This window comes from Puma concolor, chromosome A1 (genome assembly GCF_028749965.1).
Source record: "Puma concolor isolate L17-30 chromosome A1, mPumCon1.1.hap2, whole genome shotgun sequence".
In the NCBI taxonomy this organism is placed as follows: Eukaryota; Metazoa; Chordata; class Mammalia; order Carnivora; family Felidae; genus Puma; species Puma concolor.
Window position 1 is genome coordinate 53,604,533 of NC_141667.1, and position 21,094 is coordinate 53,625,626.

The window sequence follows — 21,094 nt, forward strand, 5'->3', positions numbered from 1 at the left end:
TCAAGATTCCTCTTCTCTCTTTAAATCAGGACCAAACCAAACACATTCTGAGTTCACCTTCTTAAGGTTTCTCCTTATTGACTATGATTAAAATATATTAATGAAACCTGAATTTTCTCCAGCTTCCTAAAGCGTTAAATGATGCAGCCCCTGAATTGCAACCGTCTGAGTTAAAATTTGGCCACTCTATCACATTGGTTCCCCCTGCACTCTTGGTGGGGGACAAAAACAACCCATAAACATAGATCCCAAACTCAATTCTGAAGGGAGGTTTCAGTGTTGAAGGATAGGTAATGCCCTTCCAGTGACATCCTTTCCTTTTGTGCAGCCTTCTATATAGGCTACATTTTATCAATAATAGGACAAAATCCCAGGGTGAACAGGGCTGATGTTTGCAGTTTATTGTCTGGAACATAACACCAGGCTGAGGGGCTGCCCTTCTTCCTGTTCACAGGCTTCTTAAGCATCTTGCTTACAAAAGACCTTTTCTTCTATAAACAATTTTATTTCATCCTTGGAAAACTGATTAAGGTAAAACCGTTTCTTAAAGTTTATTTATTTATTTTGAGAGAAAGAAAGCATGAGCACAAGCAGAGGAAGGTCAGAGTGAGAGGGGGAGAGAGAGAATCTTAAGCATGCTCTGTGCAGTCAGTGCAGAGCCAAAGCTCGGGGCTCCATCCCAGAACCGTGAGATCATGACCTGAACTAAATAAACTCCAGAGAAGGCCTGCTCAACTGCTCAACTGACTGAGCCACCCAGGTGCCCCAGGGTAAAACCATTTTTAATGGAACTCAAAAAGGATAGTGCCAAAGGAATGATATCTTTCTTGGTTGAAGCACATTTTGAAAGGATTACAGAACACTTTTGACTCTCTCCCTCCCTGTAACAGTAGTTTCTAGAAATAATATAATTTCTTAATTTTGCCTTAGGTTTAACCTCAATGAATAACATCTAGGGTGATGGATGCCTCTCAAAGACTTCATCATTAAGCCAAAAAGATGAAGATGGTAAAGGAGAGAGAGTGAATGCATACTCATCATGTGACAAACCTAGGTGGATGGGAGAAGTAGATAGCTAGATGAGTAGATAATGTACTTTACTTATCCCTTCTACACCCTTAAGGGATATTTAGTTAAGATTTTCTCCTTTTTCCATAAGTCTTATAGATTTGGGGTTTTTATTTATTTACTTCTCTCATATTTTACTTGAATATATCATTTAGATGAATATTTGGAACTGGAATATAATTGGGGTTTTTCTCTCAAGGTAATATTTTTTAAAAGCACTAACATAATATTTAACAAACAATCTTATGCTTCAAAGCAAACTTTCTCCTTAACTTCCTAATTTTCCCAATTTTGGATTTGTTATGCTATATAAGACCTTTTAGACTTCTTTTAGCCCAATTATTGCAAGAGATCTCAGCTTTAAGATGCAAACGTCTCCGACTAAGGAAGGTGACTGGCTTGGATATGTGCACAGCTGGCAAAATGGTGTTAACTCCTTGGAGAATTAGTTTAGGTTCTTTGGTTACGGTTCTTTCTACATCAAAATAAGTAAAGGTGGAAAACTAAGTGCTCCGGAAAAAAAGCAAATCGACTTTTGTGAAATTTTGTGTAACTTTGTAAAGTTTAGGTGATTAGGGGGTAGAGAAAGCAGTATGGTTTACCTCTTTGTCAAAATTCAACTTTGTATTATTTGTATTATTATTTGTATCCTGTGTGATGATGATATCAGAAGCAACCATTTTATTCATGTTCAACAGAAGCTAACACATACATTTTATATTTATATTAAACAGCCAGAATTGCAAAAATTAAGAGGCTGAGATATTAAGAGGACAATGCGGTCGCTTTTGACAGAATAGAAAGATTCTAAGTTACTGACAATATCCAAAACAATTTAAAAGGTTAGATTCATCCAGTACTTTTTGTTGGTGGTAGTGGTGTTATATTTACGTTGCCAGATAATGGTGTTTAGTATTGCCTTTTGAAATTGGACTCTGGGATCCTTCTCTCTGAATTTGCTGTAGTTTTATTGGGTGCTTTTAATGTGAGGTATGAAACCGATGCTCAGACTTTGGCATAATGTAATCCATTTCACCAGAAATACTGTATCCAGACATTCCATAGTTCGGTTGAATTTTTGAGAAAAAGCAGTTAGCAAAAACCCAAGAGGAATTGTTAAAATGAACAGAGAACACCTTTAACCTTTCCTGGTTGAGATCTCCAGTCAGTTCCTGAAGCCAGCTTGTCTAATGAATCCAACCTAGATACCCAAAGGAATGTTGTAGCATGTTTAGAAACTTTCTATTCTCATCTTTTCCTGTTGTATATAAATCATCTTCTGATCAGTGCCAAGAAGTTCCTGAGATAAAATGTAGCTACTGAGATTATGCTCAAGTTATAAAGATCAAGTTATTAGTGAACAGCTGCAGTTTATTTTTTGTGCAGTTACTTTTGAAATTTTTATAGTTTTTATTTCTCATCTTGATTCTACAACCAATGTAGAATATTTTAAAAAATGTTTTCTGTAGATGATTGTGCTTTTCTTCAGGTAGAATCTGAACTCGTTCTTTGAAAAATAATGTTGTAGTGTTTCTGAGATGAGAAACTCTGCCATTTTGGAAAATTTAAGAGAAAACAAAATCCTAAATGGATGTCATATTCCTCCAAGAGTGCTATAGTTTAGTCTCATGTAACTAAAATACTATCATGCGAACAGGAAGTATGATGTCTCAAAGCTATTACAGGTTATACAGTCTTGTTCAAGACTTAATATAGACCAAAAGAAACCCATTTCTCCAGCACAACCATCATATTCTTCTCTAAAGGTTACCCTCTCCCAGTAAAAACTGCCTATAATATAAGGAAGAAAGGAGGGAAATTCTCAATGGAAATGAGATTAATCCCTGCCACAATAAAATTTATTTATTTATTTATTTTTGTCCTGGAAGATGCCTGTATCATTTGAGTACTTTGAATCTGAAAGCACGAAAGGATTAGGGATTGATTAGATATCTTGAAATGTGAGTTCCTACCCCATATCCAGATATAGTGGCTATAGGCTATATCAGGCTGTAGGCTATATATGTAGCTCTACATATCAGCTAGGGAAAGTTGCCAACTAGTCTAAAGAATTTAGGGAATGAAAATGAAGGATAGGGGACAAAAATGTTGCCCCAGGCATATTGGCAAGGAGTTGAAACATTGTCCATTCCAAGAGTACACACTGATGGTTATGTAGAGAGCCCAGGATATTTTCAATTTCCAAACAGGACTATTTCCAAGTGGGGTTTTAAGATATACTTTATTATGATGACTAATGTTAGTCCATTTAGTCTCCATATAGTGACTGCCTCTCTGAATTAATAGACAAAAAGTAACTTAAAGGAGGCAATAAACCTCCCTCATAAGTTATAAGTCCACAGAACAGGGCCTAGTGAATATTACTCTGAGTTCTTCAGCAGATAGCATTTCCAGGAAAAATATGGCCAGTACCATATTAAATAAATTATTGGGATAGGCATTCCTAATAAACCACCACCTGTAATTCTTCACTGTTGATTCCCTCTTCCATTTTCTTTATTACACTCTTATAATGCATTATTCACACAGCATCAGCTTTCTTCTTAAACTGCAAGTAACATCATTTCACCTCATTACCCAAAGGCTTCTTATTGCATTAGAATAAAGGTCAACTGCTTGGTAAAATGCACAAATCTCTTTAGGTGTGGCCCCACTTGCATCCAGAGTGTCATCTTTTACCATGACCATCAGCATCACCAGACTCCAGATATATTATTGGATTTTCTGTTTCTTAAACATCACATATTTATTCTTACCTTAAATCTTGTTCTTTCTGAAATCTCCTCCTTTAATTGTCTTTCCCTTTCTGCTCATCCTTGAATATTTCTCATTATTGAGGTCTCAGTTCAAAGTTATCTCTTCAAAAGTCATTCTTTCAGAGCATGTATAATGATCTGAAATTAATTAGTATAATTTGTGTATGTGTTTGTATATAACTACGATCTACCAATCTACATTTCTAATCTATCATCTATTTATCCCATCTATGTTTCTAATCTATCTAAAATGTTTTCCCCAAGACTAAAAGATAAACTACAGAATAGGAACACTTACACTTTTTTTTCATAATATTACTATAACTTGGAACAGTGCCTGCCTGACATTTAGAAAATGCTCAATAAACATTTGCTGGTTAAATTAACGTACTCAACAAACGCATCTCAAAGTGTTTTTGGCATCAAATATTATTCCACCCTTACTCTAGTGTGATGTAGTCAACTGCACAGGTATTATTTCTTCACTGAAAAGGCAAGAAAACAGGCTCAGAGAGATTAAAGTATTGTACCTGCAATCACACAGCTTGTTCTCCAGGAGAATCAGAGTAAAAATCTGACTGTTTTGACTTTTAATCCAATGTGCTTACTTCTTACTATACCACACTGCTTTTCTCATTTCTGCCTCAAGCACTAATCATCTTTTTGAATTATCACTTAAAAACATCTGTTATTTCAATACTTATCAGCAGGATATCAACATTGTAAGAAATCCCTGGTAAAAACAAATTTACTGCTGTCTAGCAGCTATAGAGTATATAATATAGTGTGTGTGTGTGTATGTGTATGTATATATATATTTCTGTGTGTGTGTATATATATATATAAAGCATATAAATGTATATAAATCATATATATAAAGCACATAAAATACTTATATATATGTATGTAAAGTGTATCTTTGAAGGTTATGCTTCTTTAAAGACTGATTTTGATTGGTTTACTTATCATTATAAATTTTATTTATATTGATATACTATTTTAAGATATCTCCAGGGCACCTGGGTGGCTCAGTTGATGAAGCATCTGACTCTTTTTTTTATTTTTACTTTTTTTTTTTAATGTTTATTTATTTTTGAGAGAGAGAGAGAGACAGCATGTGAGCAGGGGTTGGGGGGAGGGGTAAAGAGATGGGGAGACACAGAACTTGAAGTGGGCTCTAGGCTCCATGCTGTCAGCACAGAGCCCAACGCGGGGCTTGATCTCAGGAACTGTAAGATCATGACCTGAGCCAAAGTTGGACACTTAACCGACTGAGCCACCCTGGTGCCCCAACACCTGACTCTTGATTTCAGCTCTTGATTTCATGATTTCACATTCATGGTATTGAGCCCCATGTCATGATTTCTCATTCATGAGATCGAGCCCCGTGTCAGGCTCTGCACTGACAGGGCTGAGCCTGCTTGGGATTCTCTCTCTCCCCCTCTCTCTGCCCCTCTCCTGCTCACAAGCATATGTTCCCTCTTTATCTTTCAAAATAAATAAATAAACATTTAACAAAAGGTATCCCCAACCACTGTATTCATCATCATCATCATCATCTCATTTTACATGATTCCACATTTATCCCTTAGACACTTGAACATACATATAAATTTACACAAATTTTAAAGACTGTTGATCTTTTTTTTTTTACAGTGGACAGAGATAGATTATTGTGAAAAATATACTTTACAAAATTTATTTGCTAATTAATCTGCTCTTTGAACGTTTCCTCCAGCTGAGTTATTTTAATTGATTTCCATTTTCAGACAATTTCCTAGTTACATAAGGGGTCCATTCATGTTTAACTTTGGCTAGCTGTAAAATCATTGCAGTTGAACTTTATTAGAAGTTCCTGACTCATGTTGTGTGCTCTTAAGTAGAATATTGGAAACATAAAAATATCTTCACTTTTCCTCATGAGATCCATAGAAAGGCCTTGAGTATTTTCTAGATGTTTCTAATAATACTTTAAGAGTCCAGTGCAATGTCTATCTATCTATCTATATAAAACATATATATATATATATATATATATATATATATATATATATATATATATAACAGGCAAGTTAACCATGTCACTTTTTACAGTTTGGCTAAAGTACATTCATAACAGTCCTCTATCTTGAACCCTTGCACTCTGAATTATAAATCTTCTGTCTTAAAGAACAATGACTTCACTTATCACTAAGGAAATTGCTGGTGAGCTGGAGTGAAAGACATACTTTTGGTCAAAGGAACCTATTTCTTGTCACTGAAATTGTACTCAACTGAATGAGAATGTGGTTTGAGGGTAATCATTAGGTATGTATTTGAAAAGGAAAAACGAAGGAAAGGAATACATAAGATGTTAGCAGTGGATTTATGTGAATGGTAGTATTCTAGGGAGTTTAATTTTTTTTATGTGTTTTTTTGAAATTTCCAAACATACTATGAAGATTTAAAAAATTAAATAAACAACATGATGCATTCTATTGCCTTCATGTTTATCCAAAAGCTTTTGTAACATTTTAGAGCAGCATTCCTAGATAAGTTTGGGAAATACGGGGCTAAACAAGGTTGATCGCATTTATTTAAAACATGACATCTTAGAGACATTGGCACGCTAATATTCATGATGAATCTTCCAGAGGCATGCATAATAAACAGTGGAAACTGGACAATCACAAACAGCCAATGAGAAATCAAAGAAAACTGTTTGGGTATGCGGTAAGGAAAATACTTTAGAGGGGAAAATACAGAAGGTGTTGTTTCCTTTCTCTAGTTAATCTTATCCCAAGGTGCAGATGTTTTCCTGGATTTCACTGCATTGTGCTTGGTGCCATCACCCACCTCTTCCATTCAGTAGTTGAGTGGTCCCTGCAGGCCCCTCCCCCACCCCCAGGCAACTTCAGTTTGGGGACTTGGAAATTTTGCTACCTTAACCTTAGGGTTTGTGATTATGTTTGGAGGAGAAACAGGATGAACAGACAGCAAAAATCAGAAACTCTTTAAAGATATCTGTATGGTTAGAGTGCAGGGTGAGGTCATTTGAGGGATGCATGAGGTAAGGGCTCTTGGTCAGGGTACATACCTGCAAATATTACAGTGGTGACTTTTGGGAAATATCAGAGGGAGGTAGCTAGTGGAAAATAAGATGAAGCACTTGAAGATGATGAACTGGTATGGTAAGTATACTTAGGGGTAGGGATAGATAAAAGATTAAAGAAATATACTTTCAAAGTGTGATTATAGCCATTTGTGTGAACTGCTTTGCATTTATGCCTAACCTCTATATGCCACACTAACAATTATGTGTGGCAATAAATGTATGTAAACTTAACCATGTTTTACATTCTATTTTATTGTTACAGTAATCTTTATAAATAGGCTGTTTGGTCTTTATAATTTGTTAGTTATATAGCATCGTCATTTACTAACAATCTAAAACTGCAAGGGGAAATGGCCCATATATTTAGAAAGTCGGTATCTCACTTCTTTGCAGTGCTTTATCATGCTAGATTAAACAGATTGGTTGCTCCTAAAACATCTGCTAAGTCAATTTTTGTAAAGCTACTAGCTACCTTGGGGAGTTACCTTGAAGTGCAGAAATTATGCCCTGCCTGCACCCAAGAAATAGATAATGGTGATAAAGGAGTTCAAAAAACTACCCCACACTGCCAAGCAGTTGCAAGTGTGCAGACAGGGATTCATATATATTTCCTAAATGAACATGCATTTAATAGTGGATCCCTGCCACAAAAATAAAAATGAAAGAATGGGTATCATTTTAATTCTGCAGATGTCTCTCAGATCTATAAGGTATTCACTGTAAGTCTTACAGTTTATAATCTGCAGAGAATCAAAACTCAGCCTTAGAAACAAAATTAGGTTGAGCCATACAGTTAGAAAAATAAATAAAATAACAGGATGATCCAACTATTTCAAGACTTATGTAGAAAGAAAATACAGACATTAATTTTTCTCTTATCACACAATTTGGAGTGCTTTTAATTGCAAGAAATTAATCTGTAAATAATAAAGAAAATTATTTCCTATAAGGAGCATACCTGGTATTCAAAGAATTAGGATGCAAATATGCCCAATTCTATATTATCTGTTGTCTTTCTTTTTGTATTGTTTTCATGACAGTAAGTGCATATTTTGTCATATCAAAGAAAGTCCAAGTGATGGTTCCTTTGCTTGAACTAGAAAGGAAAATGCTGAAAGAGAAAGGCCAAAAATGAGCTCAATTAATAAAATAAATTCTAGTTTTTGTGAATAGATAGCATACATTTTTCTTTTTATTATTGTTTTAATTCAAAGTCAGGCCATGACATTCTAATAAAGTATGAGCTCTAGATGGAGTCTTAAGAAATAGCAGATGTTTAGGCTAAGGAAAAGAATTAGTCTAGTAAAAAATACTTTTGGAGGGGCGCCTGAGTGGCTCAGTCGGTTAAGCATCCGACTTCGGCTCCAGGTCATCATCTCATGGTTCGCGAGTCCAAGCCCTGTGTGGGGCTCTGGGCTGACAGCTCAGAGCCTGGAACCCGCTTCAGATTCTGTGTCTCCTTCTGTCTGCCCCTCCACTGCTTGCAGTCTGTCTCTTGCATTGTCTCAAAATAAATAAACATTTAAAAAAATTAAGAAAAAAATACTTATGGAAAGAGAGTGCAATAAAAAGAAAGAGATGTGTGCACTGGGAAAATAACTGCAGAAGGGGAGAGGATGGGGGCAGGTAAAAGAGGCAAATGATTATTGCAGCTTAGACGTTGCTGATGGCTGTGAAGGAACAGTGAAGGACAAGTGAAACACTTGCTGTAGAATGTTAACACTGATGTTGGAAATAAGTTCTAAATACATAGCTCTATTTTCTTTGTCTCAAACTATGTCCTCCATTTTGAAGTTTTTAAAGGGTAAATCCCAGATAATTCTTACATCAAGGGGTTCATTTAAGCATTTTGGAGCCAATGAAATTGTTAGCCAAAAAAAAAAAAAAAAAAAAAAAAAAAAAAAGCATAGAAAGGAAAAAAAAAGAAATATTGGATTGGTTGTTGAAGGGATTATCTGTACCTCCAACTTAGATTATAATTTGTGGTACACATTATGTGTAGTATATAATAAGACCTTCTTGAGAGAAATTTATACTGAAAGTATTTACTGTTTGCAAGTGACTTGCTCAAAGATAATATTCTTGATTTTCAAAAGAATTCATTATTGCATATATCAGATCACCTTCTTAATGTCCTACCTTTGAGATACAAATGTCCTGATAAATAAAATGAGTAGCTTAAGATACTGGACCATTAGTTGTCAGAGCTACAGTTGAAAATGACAAAGCCACCTTTTTCATTCTGACCTCAAACAAATTGTGTCCTTATATGAAAGCAACATTTTTCAATTTTTGGGGGGAGGGGGTACTATTTCCTTCAAAATGTCTGTGTTGAGTTGTCACCTAACTATAATAAATATGTTTTGTTGGTTGATATATATGCCTCAGAGATTAATAAAATAAAACCACATTGAACTTGAAATGGAATCTATTAAAGGAACTTTTTCTGTGCTAATATATGTCCTTCTTATCCTCAAAATTGAAAATATTTGTATAGGTTGTCAGATTTTTCCCAGGGAGTAATTTGGATATTTCAGTTATGATTTAGTGCCAGCAAGCAGTCATTTGTAAAACATACCCTTGAGTCCTTAAAGAGTTAATAAAGCTTGCTGCAGTATACTATATACTTCCCAAGGGTATCCTAAATACCTGGAGGATCTGGTGAGCTCTTTAAGAATGTTTAAGCTGAAATCATACCCATATGCTAATGTTGTTATGACAATGTGAAATGGCTTGGTATCATTTAGGAAAGTGTGTCCATTATTGAAGAATTCATTAAGCAGCCGCTGGCTCCTCCATGGAGTCTGCTTCCCAAAGTGGCATATTTGGGCTGCATTCTCCATTGAAAAAATATTAACTGTGAAATTTCATGTGTAAGCAGCAAATTATCAGGACTACACAGTGGACCAATTTTAGAAATAGCTAATCAAAGCCAATAAATTTCCCATTTGGGTGTGAGTATGTGGTGGTGAGATCTAATAAGGACTATTGATGGACATTCACTGTCCTAATTTCCTGCTTCATCAGAGCGTGTAACTGAAGTGAAGACTGACATCTTCGTCACCAGTTTCGGCCCTGTTTCAGACCATGATATGGTAAGTGACACTACATTTTTGGTTTTCTTGGTATATTTTCTAAATTTAACTTTGGAAAGAAAAGTACAGACCAAGTATGTCGAAAATAACTTCAAATAGCTTGGCTGTATCTTTGTGTCTTTCCAAAAGTGTAATATGTAATATATACTTACATGTAATGTATAATATTAGCATAATAGGAATATATTAGACAGAGAAATAGTTAAAATAAAACACACTGGAGGGAAATGTTTAGCTTCACTGCAAAAGACATTCATTAAATTATTACCAAGAAGGAAAATAAAACTAATACATACCTGTTCTTTCTTTTCCCAACCCAATAAATTAACATGGATATCTCTTCTGTCTGATGGGAATTGGTAAATCAGTAGAGCTCTCAGGATGTTATGTAATATTTGTGAACTATAGAAGCCAGAAAAATCATAAAGAAGTCATGAAGACATATTGTTATGAATTTTTCAAAGATCTATTTGTTGAATATCATTTTTGAAATGCCTTTTTGTTGACACCATCTTTACATAAAAGTCCTCTCATTTCAGAGTAGTTCAGATGATTCAGAATAAAAATTACAGAAAGTATCAATTTAGACCAGCATTTCCCAAAGTGTGGAAGCTCACAGTTTGGCAGGGTAAAAGCTCTGATAAATCCCGAGGTAAGGAAACCTGTTTAACTACATTTAAGCTAGTGTTTTTCCAATCATATTTGCCTAAAACCTTTTAGATGATACCTGTTGACATTCTGTGGACCTAGTACTCTGTGAGTCAAACACTGGGGAGTGCTGGCTCAGGATAATTACATATGTTAGATCTTAACACAGGTTAAGAAATGTACCAACTATGGCAATTACAGTCAGCAGAACATAAGAGAGACAGCAGAATAGTAGATAAGAATACAGATTTCTGAACCAGAACGCTGCCTGGGTTTATAATTCCAGCTTCTGCACTTATATTTTATATTGTTGTATTCTTGGAAGTTCCTTAATATCTCTTTGCCTCAGTTTCTTTACATGTAAGATGGGAGTAATGATAATACCTTATGGGGTTATCACAAATATTAAATGAATTCATACATGACAAGCACTTAAAAAAATCTTGCCTATAGGAAGCACTCAACAAATGTCAGCCATTATTACTATGCAAGAAATAGAGATATAAAAGTATCCATAATTGTGGATTTATTCCTTTGGCAACTTATTACAGTGGTTGGTTTGTAGACTACTTTATTGAAATGTTGTGTTCTACATAGTTTTTGCTAAACTGATCACTCTCTGAGAACGTCTTGTGATTCTCCCATGTTGGAATTCTGTCTTACAACACTATTCTCTTATGCTACTACTCTAATGAAGAACATTTAAAAGATCCCAGTCAGATTTAAGGTCAGATTTAAACTTCTCTGCCTGTATTTCATACAGTCCATAGATGATGCCACTACTCATCCTCTCTTGTTCCTAATGTTGACTATTTTAGTTATTTGCTTACATACTACTTTCTGTGAGGCAACACCACTGGGGGGTGAGTGAACTTGCCTAGGATCCAGGCTGGCTGAATTCAAATCTTACCACTACCAATATAACCTTGGTAAGTGAGTAAGCCTCAAAGTACTAAAATGGGTATACTATTGTAATTGCCCATCCTTATAAGATAGTTAGGAATTTTAAATGACCTATATAAAGTGTTCATAGACAGTGCTCAATAAATAATAGTTACTATTTTTGCCTCTGAACTCCTTATCATGCCATGTACCCTTCATGGAAATTCCCTCTATTTTGTACCCATCTAAATCCTATGTTTCTATAAAGGCCCAAATAAAAACCTAAAAGATTAATGAAAACTTTTTTTTTTTACCAATCCAATAATGGATTAAGTTTCCCTTTCTGCATTCTAGTCACATTTACTGATGGTAAAATAACAACTTAGCTCTTGGTCTCATTTATAACAATACTTTGTAAAGTTATTTCTCTTATATAAATGTCTTATTTTCTTCAAGTGATGCCAAGAAATATAAAGACACATTTGTTTCATATCCCTCACAGTATCAGTGCATCGCTGGGCTGCAGTATGTGTTGACTTACTACTTATTTAGTAATAGGTTTAGGAGTCTATATTGTCTTTAAAAAAATACAGTCTTATGGGACTCAGTAAATAATGCCCTCTTTCCTATGTGAGTTCTGAGCCTTTTTAGAAATAAGGTAATAGAGTAAGGGGTTTGGAAAATGAGAATATCATCTTTATTACTAATGATGGTGGTACTGCAGGAGTGGCTTATAACTGCAGAAAACTAGGTTTGTAGAGAGTAAACATCAGAATCAGTTAGATTACCACCTAGTTAACAGGCAACACTTTGGCCTCCCTCTGTTAAGGCATAGACTGTCTATGTAAAACTTCTAGCATAGAGAAACAGCCGAATTTATGAGTCTTATGGACAGTGCAGAGCAGGAAGAGGCTGAGATAGACAAGATTGATTTCTCCTTCCAAATTTACCCATCAAATTAAATTATTCTTCCTCCTCCCCTCCCTAAATAGAAGGGTATGAGGGAATGGGGAGCATTCAGAAGATTTTGCACTGCTGAAGCTCTCTTCTCATCAGTGGAAACATTGAGAGGGGATGAAGCATTACAAACATCACACACTAATAATGATATTATTCCTCGTCCTCCTCATTATTATCATTATCATCATCATAATGAAAAATGAATATTGTCTATCTCTGGCATCTTTCATAATGCCTCACATAGAGTAGATGCCCAATAGGAGTTGTTAAGGGACAGTGTTCAAGTAAAGGTATATGCAATCAAAAACTTCTCTTGAAAATATATGATATACTTTTGAGTCATCAGTTTAGATTGTGATTTAAGGAACCACAGTTGTTTGTTTGTTTGTTTGTTTGTTTGTCTGTTTTTGTCTTGGACTAAAGGTGCATGCATTAATCCTATGATTATCATGAGTTACTTTTCATACATGGCCTTTGTCATATATCAGATAGGAAGAAGGAACAGAGTGTCTAAGCCAGTTATACTTCTTATTGCCTAAAATTCCAGAACCAGACGATGTTTGAATTGTTCTGTCAAAGGACCAAATTAGTCAGGTCTACAACTGATATGCTAAGTGGCTAGTGGAAATTATACCGGCCAATTCATTTGGGAAGATTACTTATTTAAACCACATTATGGGAGGGGCGCCTTGGTGGCTCAGTCAGTTAAGCGTGACTCTTGACTCTGGCTCAGGTCATGATAACACAGTTCGGTTCGTGGGATCGAGCCCTGAATTGGGCTCTGCACTGATAGTGCTGAGCCTACTTGGGATTCTCTCTCTCTCTTCTCTCTCTGCCCCTCTTTTGCTCTCTCTCTCTCTCTTTCAAAATAAACAAACAAACAAACAAACAAACAAAACTTTAAATCACATTATGGGAGAATTATGCATAAAGAGCAGTAAAGTATGATTTAGAGGCTATTAAAGTTAGAAGGCCAAATGAAAAAGCTATTTTTCAAGACCAGAAAAACTTCATAGTTTTTAAAACATTTTTTTTTTCAACGTTTATTTATTTTTGGGATAGAGAGAGACAGAGCATGAACGGGGGAGGGGCAGAGAGAGAGGGAGACACAGAATCGGAAACAGGCTCCAGGCTCCGAGCCATCAGCCCAGAGCCCGACGCGGGGCTCGAACTCACGGACCGTGAGATCGTGACCTGGCTGAAGTCGGACGCTTAACCGACTGCGCCACCCAGGCGCCCCCATAGTTTTTAAAATAAGAATTACTAAAATGTGTAATTAATAATAAACACTATTGAATGTTTATAATATGTGAGGCACCATGCTAACAGTTTTATAGATCATATTTCATCTAGTAACTCATACTGTGTACTTTACCTACGTATTATTATTATTATCCACATTTTCCAGAGGAGGAAAGTGACCTATCTAGGTAGCAACTTGAACTCAGGCTCTGTGTCCCTAGAGACTCTGCCGCTCCCAAGGCATCTGACTTCATCTGGAATAGAAAACAAAATTAGGACAACTCCTTAGCTTTATTTTAAAAACCATTAATTGGCAATCAAACAGCACATTCCCAGGGCACTAGGTTCTGACAGAAATATCTAGGCAGCACAATCACAGAGCCCTGTTTTCCATGGTGCTTAAAATGTACGAAGTCAGAGCACACACAGATGGTAATAGCTGGTGCGAGTGGGAACACTTCCACACAATATTTATTTAGAAACATATCGGATGTTTTATCCCAGTCTTCAGAATAAGACTCAAATTCTACAGGGACCACTGTATTGAACAGGGTCACTTGGAGAGACTTCACTTGGATGGTGGGGGCTGGAACACCAGACCTTGAACAGATTCTTCACCAGAGCTTCCTCTTTGTTCAGACGGTCTTCTCTGGAGTCTTTTCTTGTGCCTTCTGATTTTTCTTTGCTTAGTTATGACCACCTCACTTTCCTCAGGTTTCCTATCCTGCTACCTGTCCAAACAAATAGCACTTTTTCATTCCCAGTGACACTGAACTCTAGTCTAAATCTGTGTTGATTAGAAACAAACAAAAAAAAAAATTGGGAGACAAATAACTTCTAATGTTTACTGAGAACTTCCTATGTTTCAGACATTCTTGCAAGCTATTCACTTGCATTAACTCGCTTCTCACAATAGGCCAGTGAAATCAGTACTGCCATGATCCCCACTTTCTAGGTCAAAAACTGGAGTTTAGAAAGCCAAGAAAATGACCTGAAGTCATATATCTGGAAGACAGACAATTCAGTTCTAATTAGCAAGTTTGGAACTTATATCCATAACCATCATGCTATGTATGGGTCTATTTCCTCTCTCTTGTTCCAGCTTCCTGAAGAAAGCTCTGGCCCATCCTGGCCTAATGAACTCTGACCCTGAGGGTTAGGTCATGCCAAGAGCCACCTGCCGCTCCCATGGCAACATTGCAGGGCCTTTCATAGAAAATGAGAAACCAAATATTTACACTCTTGATTAGATGGGTTTTGATCATTATCAAGTGCTTTTATTTCAGTTTTCATTTCTACTTTGAACTGAAGGGAACGTGGGAATCAAAGCTTATCCAGTTAATTTTCTGTGTGTGTGTGCCTGTTTGTGCCACCAGTACGGTATTTGAAGGGAGAATTTCATAAATGAATTTGGGCATTTCAATGTCTGCCATTAGCACAGGTAAGTAAAGCTGGTTGTAAACATGACAACTACGTAAAAAAAGCAATTTGGCAAGTTTTGACATAATTTTTTGGAATCATTGACTTTGGGATAGAGCTTGTTAAAGATTTGATAATTGGGGCGCCTGGGTGGCGCAGTCGGTTAAGCGTCCGACTTCAGCCAGGTCACGATCTCGCGGTCCGTGAGTTCGAGCCCCGCGTCAGGCTCTGGGCTGATGGCTCAGAGCCTGGAGCCTGTTTCCGATTCTGTGTCTCCCTCTCTCTCTGCCCCTCCCCCGTTCATGCTCTGTCTCTCTCTATCCCAAAAATAAATAAACGTTGAAAAAAAAATTAAAAAAAAAAGATTTGATAATAAATACATTTTAAGGTTTTTAAAATATTTAACATTTCATTTTCAAAGATCTCCTTGGAGTGAGTAAACAAGCAAAGTTGTTGGATTCATGGGAATATGGTCAGTTTAGGCATCCTTGAAATCTTGATTTACAAGTGACTATTCCCTCTACTGTTTGACAGGGTAAAGTAGTTCAGTTGGACAGAAAATAGAGCTTATGTGGCTGATTCCTGAGTAATAGAAATATCATCATTATCATGTCCCTATCTCATAAGCCTGTCTGTTGTCCAGAGATGAGAACAAACACAGCTCAGGGTAAATCCTTCCATTTGCTTTCAGGGTAAGCACTGCTACTCTGTATCACTTCCCCACATAGCCCATAGACTCCCTCCCCATTTCTCTCCTCATGGAAAATGCCTTTCCAAGCCCATCGCACTACATGAGTTTCCCTTACAGCATCCAAATCTAAACAGCTTCTCCCTCTGCTAAATTAAAAGATGCTTAACAAATGTTTCTTGGTGAGTAAATTCCTATGTCATGTATCTCAGTGCTTTTTCACCTCACACTTCCGGACACAGGAAAACCTAAGCAAAAATCAAGGTATTTTCTCTTGCCCACAAAAATAAACTGGCATTATGTCACACTTCCTTGTTGCTGTCTCAATCAGCATTTAACACTATGCCTGACACACTGTAAACTATGCAGTAATAATTGTTAGCTACTTGATCAGTAAGAGCTCAGCAATGCCAAACATGTGGCCGAAGCATAAACCTTTATTCAGTCTTTACCCAATCTTACTTAAACCCTGAGAAAGAGACAGGTGGTTAAATTCATGCACAAAATGTCTATACACAGACATTATATATTCTGCATGCTTTAAGATTATATGTATACGATTAAAAACAACAATAACAACAACAACAACAGTTTTCTGAGGTTTAGGGGATTAAGAAAATGTACCATGATGTTTTCAAGTTAGTCTTTCTTCCAGTTTGGAGCAAGCTAAGATTAATGGAGAATGTGGTAATCTTTATTTCAAACCATTAAGTTCGAAATTTAGTGTCAGTGTAGCAAGTGCTGCAAGGAAGATGGATATTACCCTTTTCAATTTTAGGAGCTGGTAAGTCACATTGCTTGTTTTCAGATTAGCAGATGTTTGTCTCTGGGTATTGCCATAAGGAATGCTGTGTTTATTCAAATAAATAGATTCCCTGGCTGTGAATGATGATGAGCTTCACACATTTCTCATGTGTCTTATACACACATAATCTCACAAACACACACTCACACACACCCGCGTATTCTGTATTTTTTTTTTTTTTTTTTTTTTGGCAAAGATCCCAATTAACAGTGAAACAGATTCTTTATCCTCATAATGTTCTTTGTTGTGGAGAATTGAAAGTCTCTGCACATTATATGTGAAAAAGAAAAAAATTTACTTAGCCAAAAAGGATATGGGATTCTCACACTCTTATTAGAAGCTGGAACAAGAGAGAGGAAAACACAGCCATAGAAGCCACAGTGGATGATTTGAGATTGACTGAGATTTTCAGAAACTATGGAAGCACTGTCCCCACCCCCCCCCACCCCCACCCCCGCTCCAAATACTATGCTGGGTCTTCATAACTGGAATTAACCTAATTTAAATATTTTCCTGTATGTAGTAAGCTCTAACATGAATTTTATTTTTTATGTGTACTGTATTCTGGTTTTTTTTGAGTGCTGGTGTGGTGGAGCTGTAGGGAGTAGGACATGATTTTCCTTTCACATATCTCAGGAAATAATCAGTGGAAATTTTCTGACCGAGAAATATTTCAGGCATTTTAGGTGTTTTAAAAAATGATTATGCCAGCCAATGATTCACCTGCCACCAATATGTACAGCCTACCACAAGTTTACTTCTGGAAACATCACCTAGCTCATATTTTGCTTCTAAAGTTACAGAAATTATGCATGGTCTGTGTAAGCTATTTGCATTGCAAAATATAGCTCAGTGTACTCTTTGCCATTTTCCAAAATTACCTAGGAATATACAATAGATGTATTTTTCCGTCAAAGCTGGAAGGATGAAAGATTAAAATTTAAAGGACCCATGACAGTTCTCCGGTTAAATAACCTAATGGCAAGTAAGATCTGGACTCCAGATACCTTTTTTCACAATGGAAAGAAGTCAGTGGCACACAACATGACCATGCCCAACAAACTCCTGAGGATCACAGAGGATGGTACCTTGTTGTATACCATGAGGTAAGGATGACTGTGTTCTGTTTGGGTCTCTTTCTGAACTTCTTTCTCTCCCATATATATGTGATCATGAAGCCAGTGGGCCATGGTAGAGTGTCTCATTTCCTGTCTGCCCTATTCTACAACTTTAATAATTACTCTGTTGTGAGAAATAAATTGACTGAAATATTATGCAAGTATTGAGGTGTTAAGTAAAATGATTAGATAAAATGGGAAAAATTTATAATGTATACTAAGTGATATATCTCTCCAACATACTCTAATTCAGTATAAGGAAATTCTTCCCCTACTATTAACCCCATATATTCCTGCATCCCAGTAAAGTCTAGAGTAAATTTCTAGAAGCTATCTCAAAGTATATATCTGAAAGTTTTTCTACTTAAAAAAAGAGGGGGGAAGGGAATAAAAGGAAGGGGAAAAATTAGGACAGCATAAGGGTCTTAAAAACTATAGATTCATGTGAAGGTATACATTTAGAAGAATTTATAATGATACTATTATGTGTGTGTATATATATATATATATATATATATATATATATATATATTTCTGCTTTATAAACATTTCCCTCATTTTGAGATTACTGAAAATCCAGCAGCTGGATACCATTCATTCATTCATGATTGAATGAAGGAAACATGAATCAAAAAAGTTGTGAATATTTTTAAAGAAAAAATGTTTAGAATACTGCTAATTCATGAGAAATTAAAAATTGTCCAGAACTCATTATTAAGGGAAGCAGTGATTTCATACCCAAGTGACTTGTTAGAATGTTGTTTTTGTAGATCTGAACAGTACTTGGTAATTCAGACTGTCCAATTATTCCTTTGTCATGAAAAGGTAACGGAGGCAAAATCCTGGACTTGATGGAGTTTGTTTAGCATGGGAATAGAGTGATAGTTTGCTTTTGAAGAAAGCTGCCAGAATTCCTACCTTTTTATACAAAAATATCCAAATGGAAAAGAAAGAAAAATAAAATGCTTCAAGAGCCATTTTAGATGTTGGATTCAACTAGTAAATGTATAATAGGACTTAAAGAATGAAAAAAAATCTCACAAAAAAAAAAAAGAAAAGAAAGAAAGAAAATAGAAGATCAGTGGACAGATGTGTTGAGACCTTTCCAGATCATTCAATAGGATCTATTTATAATTGAAACTTGAAATATTCTCCCCTTGTAAAATATCTTGTTTTTGAGCCTAAGTTCAGTATTTATTCCTCCAAGTTGGCACTCTTTTAGGGCAGGACTTGCATATCTGATAAGTTTACCAATTAATACTTTCTGATATATTCACTTTTCTTCATCAATAACTAGACTGTATCTCCCATCTCATAAATTTCTCACCACCTTTGCTAATATGTTATCACTTTCCTTAATATTTTAATTTTAAAATGTGAGTTTAATCATTAATTTACCCATTTCATATTTGCTTCAGTCAGTATTATAATCACTTAATGAGTTTACTGGCTATAAAGCCATCCTGACCACATTTCTTGAGCTACTTAATAATATGGGTAAATATATTTTATAAAAACTATAAATCCCTTCATAATTCCCACCAAACAAGATCAAACATATTTCAGTGAAATTTTTTCTTTACCCTTTTTCAAACATAAATAGAATTCATATTCTCTGAAGAGAGGAACTAAAGAGAAGCACAGCAGAGTCCTGGCTTCCATTAGTCAGTAGATTTGTAAAGAAAATGAAATGGTTAGAATATAGTGAGATCACATGCAAAATCTCAAGGAGACTCTATGTTATTGTCAATCTCACAAAGCCTGCGGACATTTCCTCCTTTACCTACTCCTTTGTTGGTTTATGCATTTGGTGTTTTTTTGGGAAGGAGATGGAAGGAGATAGGGAGAGCTGCACTGAGGAGAGAAAGCATTCTCTTCTCTTCCTCACCACCCATGTCTTCTCCACCAAGTCGTCTTATACCAGCATTTATTTGCTTATATTTAATTTTAGTCTCCAAATATTTGCTGGGTTTAATGGATGAGGTGATGATCCTTGTCTTGGGAAACAGTAACAATTCTTGCTCATCATACAAAATCTGGTGTCATCCAGTCATTGTTGTAAATAATTCCTTTTAGATCTTTTGATTAATAGCTCAGAATAGTGCTGCAGTTTGTGTGGGCCTCTCTTGCTTTGTTAATATATTTGCTATAGTTAGTAACACACCATTTGTACTTATCAGAAAGTATCTAATCTATAGGGCTCTTGTTTATTTCTGCTGTTTTCTTTAATTGATAAGGCTGACAGTGAGAGCTGAGTGTCCAATGCATTTAGAGGACTTCCCTATGGATGCCCATGCCTGCCCACTAAAATTTGGAAGCTGTGAGTAAATTTCTTTTAATTTTTCTTTATTCTTATGAGAGACCTCCATCTTTAGTAAAGAAAGCTGCGGTTAATAACGTCTGTTAGAAATGTAAATAGCATGAAGAAAGTTTAAATAGCTATTTGCTGCAAGTACTTTCTATAAGTAATAATCTTTTATTTCATTTTTAATGTTATTTCAGGAAGACATTATTCCCTATCTCCTCAATGAGAAAGAATGGATTTAATTAATTAGAAAAATTCTACTTTTGTTAAAGTTGTATTAATAGAAAAACAAGAGGAGTATGGATGTTTTTACCCCATATATAATATCTTCCTTCCAATAAATGGAGATCATTATGTTTATTTTGCATCATTGATGACATTTGTTTAACCTTAAGAATATTGCAAGTTGTGGGGCACCTGGGTGGCTCAGTTCGTTAAGCGTTCGACTTCAGCTTGGGTCATGATCTCACAGTTTGTGAGTTTGGGCCCTGCGTTGGGTTCCGTGCTGACAGTTCAGAGCCTGGAGACTGCTTTGGATTCTGTGTCTCTATGTCTCTGCTCCTCCCCTGCTCTCTCTCTCTCTCTCTCTCTCTCTCTCTCTCTCTCAAAAATAAACATTAAAAAAATTTTAAAAAGAATATTGCACATTGTTTATCAGATAGAAATATTGGTAGGTGGCAGCAACAGATGGTACTTTTTTCTTAATAATGAAGCCTACACCAAAAAAAATATATTGCCAGAAAAGAACTTACCCTAATCATGGTCTTTAGAAGACTTCTAGGTCTGTTTGGATATACCACGAAATCCATGTGTCTATTAATGCTTTTGGAGGTATCCTAGATACCTTTATGATAATTGTCTGGGCTTCTGCTATTTGAAAATATGCAGGCACACATCAGAGGAGCCAAGAGAACCTTGGCCAATGGAGTCAGGTTCTCTGGTCCTCCTTTATCCTTCTGCTTTGAATAGCACACACGCAGAAAGTGAGTGAGA

At 35.9% G+C, this 21,094-nt stretch overlaps 1 protein-coding gene across 3 annotated transcripts in view; it reads left to right on the top strand.

Annotated features, from left to right (window-relative positions):
• The window catches only part of GABRA1 (gamma-aminobutyric acid type A receptor subunit alpha1), a 63,661-nt gene that overhangs the window by 10,788 nt on the left and 31,779 nt on the right, over nucleotides 1-21,094 (top strand). For 2 of the 3 annotated variants that reach the window (XM_086708995.1, XM_086709068.1), the window contains exons 4-6: nucleotides 9,967-10,034; nucleotides 17,564-17,784; nucleotides 20,034-20,116. In XM_086708995.1, coding sequence (XP_086565121.1) covers nucleotides 9,967-10,034; nucleotides 17,564-17,784; nucleotides 20,034-20,116 — 372 coding nt within the window. The remainder of the gene's footprint in view (nucleotides 1-9,966; nucleotides 10,035-17,563; nucleotides 17,785-20,033; nucleotides 20,117-21,094) is intronic. The other variant, XM_086709125.1, reaches the window with a different exon arrangement.